Genomic DNA, 3,470 nt, shown 5'->3' with positions numbered 1-3,470 from the left:
CCCTGGTGCCCCCCCCCCCCCCATCCCCATGTCCCCGGCGCGTGGCCGAGCCCCGACGGCCACCCCCAACCCCCCCCACCCCCCCCTGCGGTGGCACCTTGGGGACAATGACTCTTTGTCCGGACCCGCTGTCCCCAAGCCGGTGACAAGCCCGGACTCGCCGGTGGCCACCGGCCGTGACGCTCCCGTTCCCCACCCAAAGGGACCCAGGAGGCCGGGGCAGCCATGGCCGTGGCGGGGGGGGGGAGGTTTATTGCTTCTTTTGGGGAGGAGGGGGGGGGTCAGACACACCCAGGGGTGAGGTGACATTCCCCCCCCCACCCCCGGCCACCATCTTGTCCCCCCCCCCACCTCGCAAAGGCTCATGGGAAGGATTCGGCCACCGGCACGGAGAAGGTGGCCGAGCTGATGATGAAGACCTTGACGTAATGGACGGCCTGGGGGGGGGGGAGAGAGGAAAAAGGGGGGGGGTCAGGGGGTCGGGGCGGGGGGGGGCGCAGGTGGCCGCCCCCCCGCCCCCCCGCCATGGGCTGACCCAGGTGGCCATGAACCTCCCCCCCCCACCACCACCACCCCAAAAGGGACCCAGGTGTCCGGGACCCCCCCCCCCGCTCAAGGGAACCCAGTACCCAGGACCCCCCCCCGGCCCCGTGACCCCCCCCCCCCCCCCCCGCAAGGAACCCAGGTGTCCGCGACACCCCCCCCCGTCCCGTGACCCCCCCTTGACCCTCCCCCCCCCAGGGGACCCAGGTGTCCATGACCCCCCCCCAAAAAGGGACCCAAGTACCCAGCACACACACACCCCCCCCCCCCCGTGACACCCCCCCCAGGAACCCAGGTGTCTGGGACACCCCCCCCCCATGAGACCCAGACATCTGGGACCCCCCCCCCTTTGACACCCCCCCTCCAGGGGACACAGGTGTCCATGACACCCCCCCAACCCCCCCCCGACCCCCCCCTCCCCAAGGGAGCCAGGTATCCAGGACCCCCCACCCCCCCCATGACACTGAGGCGTCTGGGACCCCCCCCTTAACACCCCCCACCCCCCCCCAAAAAGGGACCCAGGGGCCGGACCCCCAACCCCCCCACCCCCGTGACCCCCCCCGCCCCCCCAAAAAGGGACCCAGGGGGCCGGGACCCCCAACCCCCCCCCCCCCCCCCCCCCCCCAAAATGGACCCAGGGGCCTGGGCCGTACCGCGAAGACCCCGGCGAGGAGGAGGAGGGCGAGGAGGAGGCAGACGAGGGCGAGGAAGACGAGGGGGCAGCCGGGGGGGGGCGTCTGGGGCTGGGGGGCGTCTGGGGGGGGGGGAAAGGGGGGGGGGGGGGGGGGGGGGCGCAAAGAGGGGCGGGGTCAGCGCCGGGCCCCGCCCCCTACCCCTAAGCCCCGCCCCCCCCCGGGGGAGACGCCCTTTGGCGCCACGCACCTGCCTGCGGCCACGCCCCCGAGCGGGAAACCACGCCCCCTCCACCCCCCAGGCCCCGCCCACTCACTCCTGGCCACGCCCCTTCCCGCCCCCCCCGCCTTCAGGCCCGGCCCCCTCCAGGCCCCGCCCCACCTTCAGGCCCCGCCCCCCGCCGGCCCTGGCCCCGCCCCCCCCCCGGCCTCACCTGGGGCGTGGCCTCGGCTGCCGCCCCCCTCGCTGGGCGCGTCGGCGGCGACGTCATCGGTGATGTCATCGGCCGGGCAGGGAGGTTCTTTGAGGGGTCGGGGGGGTCGCTCCGCCCCCGGGCTGAGGTCACCCGTGACGTCATCCCGGGCAGAAAGGGCTCCCGGCAGGGAGGGGGCGGCGCCACCCCCGGTGATGTCAGCGAGGGCGGCTCCCCGGGTGACATCATCGCTGACGTCAGCCTGGGGACAGACGTCCCGCCCCGCGCCCCCGCCGGGGAGGAAGGAAGTGACGTCGTCCTCAGGCGTGACATCATCGGGGAAGTCGTTCCAAGCGGAAGCGTCACCGATGATGTCACCGATGAGGTCACCGGCAGGTCGGAGCTCCGGGCCAATAGTGTCTCCCGGCAGGGAGGAAGTGACATCACCCGCGGCGCTGATGTCAGCGGAAGGGGCAGCCCCCGGCCCGGGAAACGTCATGTCATCCCTTGCGATGACATCATTAGTGAGGTCACCTCCGGGGACGACCTCATCAGTGAGGTCACCCCCGGGAAGGGAGGAAATGACATCGTGGCCGGCGATGACATCACCAGCGCAGACGGCCCCAGGAGGGGGCGATGTTGTCCCCAGGCGATGATGTCAGCAGCGAGGTCCCTTCGGGGTATGACGTCATGGGTGAGGCCGTCCCCAGGAAGGGAGGAAGTGACATCGGCCTCGGTGATGACATCACCGGCGGGGGCTTCCTCAGTGGGGACGGAAGTGATGTCACCTCCGCCGATGATGATGTCACCCCCAGGGACCGAGGAAGTGACGTCGCCCCCCGGCCGTGACCTCACCCCCGGCCGTGACCTCACCGGGGAGGGAAGAGACGACGTCATCCCTCACGGCGCCCCCGGCCGTGACGTCACCGGGGGGGGGCCCCGCGGTGATGTCGGCGCTGATGTCATCGCCGGGGACGTCCTCGTCCTCGGCGGGGGGGGCCGTCACCGTGATGGTGATGCCACCGGCGGCGCAGGTGTCCCCGTCCCCCGTGTCCCCCGCAACGGCCACCTCTCCGTCCCCGTCCCCAACGTCCTCGTCCCCAACGTCCTCACCTCTAATGTCCCCAACGTCCCTCGGGGTGGGGACGTCCCTGTCCCCAACGTCCCTGTCCCCAAAGCCCTCGCCTCTAATGTCCCCAACGTCCCTCAGGGCAGGGACATCCCTGTCCCCAACGTCCCTGTCCCCAACATCCCTGTCCCCAACGTCCCTCAGGGCGGGGACATCCCTGTCCCCAACATCCTTGTCCCCAAAGCCCTCACCTCTAATGTCCTCAACGTCCCTCAGGGCAGGGACATCCCTGTCCCCAACGTCCCTGTCCCCAACGTCCTTGTCCCCAAAGCCCTGTAGGGCGGGGATGTCATGTCCCCAATGTCCTTGTCCCCAAAGTCCTCACCTCCAATGTCCCCAGCGTCCCTCGGGGTGGGGACATCCTGTCCCAATGTCCCTGTCCCCAATGTCCTCGTCCCCAACGTCCTCGTCCCCAAAGGCCCTGTGGGGCGGGGATGTCCCTGACCCCAAAGCCCTCGCCTCTGATGTCCCCAACGTCCGCGGGGTGGGGACGTCCCCGTCCCCAACGTCCCTCAGGGCTGGGACGTCCCCAGTGTCCTCGTCCCCAGGGACTGGGACGTCCCCAGTGTCCCCTGGGACTGGGACATCCCCGTTCCCGATGTCCCTTAGGGGAGTGACATCCCCCACATCCTCGTCCTCATCCCCGGGGACCAGGATGTCCCCAGTGTCCCCAAGGACCGGGACATCCCTGTCCCCAGTGTCCTCGTCCCCATCTCCACGGACTGGGATGTCCCCAGTGTCCCCAAGGACTGG

The 3,470-nt window shown here is 71.2% G+C and overlaps 1 protein-coding gene across 1 annotated transcript; it reads right to left on the bottom strand.

Annotated features, from left to right (window-relative positions):
• Positions 1-323: 323 nt before the first annotated feature.
• On the bottom strand, positions 324-2,202 carry LOC134507864 (uncharacterized). Its single transcript, XM_063318825.1, has 3 exons — positions 1,610-2,202; positions 1,197-1,297; positions 324-437 (listed from the first exon to the last, which is right to left on the bottom strand). The coding sequence occupies exons 1-3, from the start codon at positions 2,085-2,087 to the stop codon at positions 363-365; spliced, it is 654 nt and encodes a 217-aa protein (XP_063174895.1). The 5' UTR covers positions 2,088-2,202; the 3' UTR covers positions 324-362.
• Between the last annotated feature and the right edge of the window lie 1,268 nt (positions 2,203-3,470).

The sequence above is a fragment of the Chroicocephalus ridibundus genome, chromosome 28 (genome assembly GCF_963924245.1).
Source record: "Chroicocephalus ridibundus chromosome 28, bChrRid1.1, whole genome shotgun sequence".
Lineage (NCBI taxonomy): Eukaryota > Metazoa > Chordata > Aves > Charadriiformes > Laridae > Chroicocephalus > Chroicocephalus ridibundus.
This window is presented reverse-complemented; position numbering and strand designations above follow the sequence as displayed.

What these genes read in the sequence shown, in the direction of transcription:
- LOC134507864 (XM_063318825.1), bottom strand. Translation starts at nt 2,087, where the DNA reads ATGACGTTTCCCGGGCCGGGGGCTGCCCCTTCCGCTGACATCAGCGCC. An exon ending in CAGCCGAGGCCACGCCCCAG is followed by an intron (nt 1,298 to 1,609) that starts GTGAGGCCGGGG and finishes CCCCCCCCCCAG; the next exon opens with ACGCCCCCCAGCCCCAGACG. An exon ending in TCCTCGCCGGGGTCTTCGCG is followed by an intron (nt 438 to 1,196) that starts GTACGGCCCAGG and finishes CCCCCCCCCCAG; the next exon opens with GCCGTCCATTACGTCAAGGT.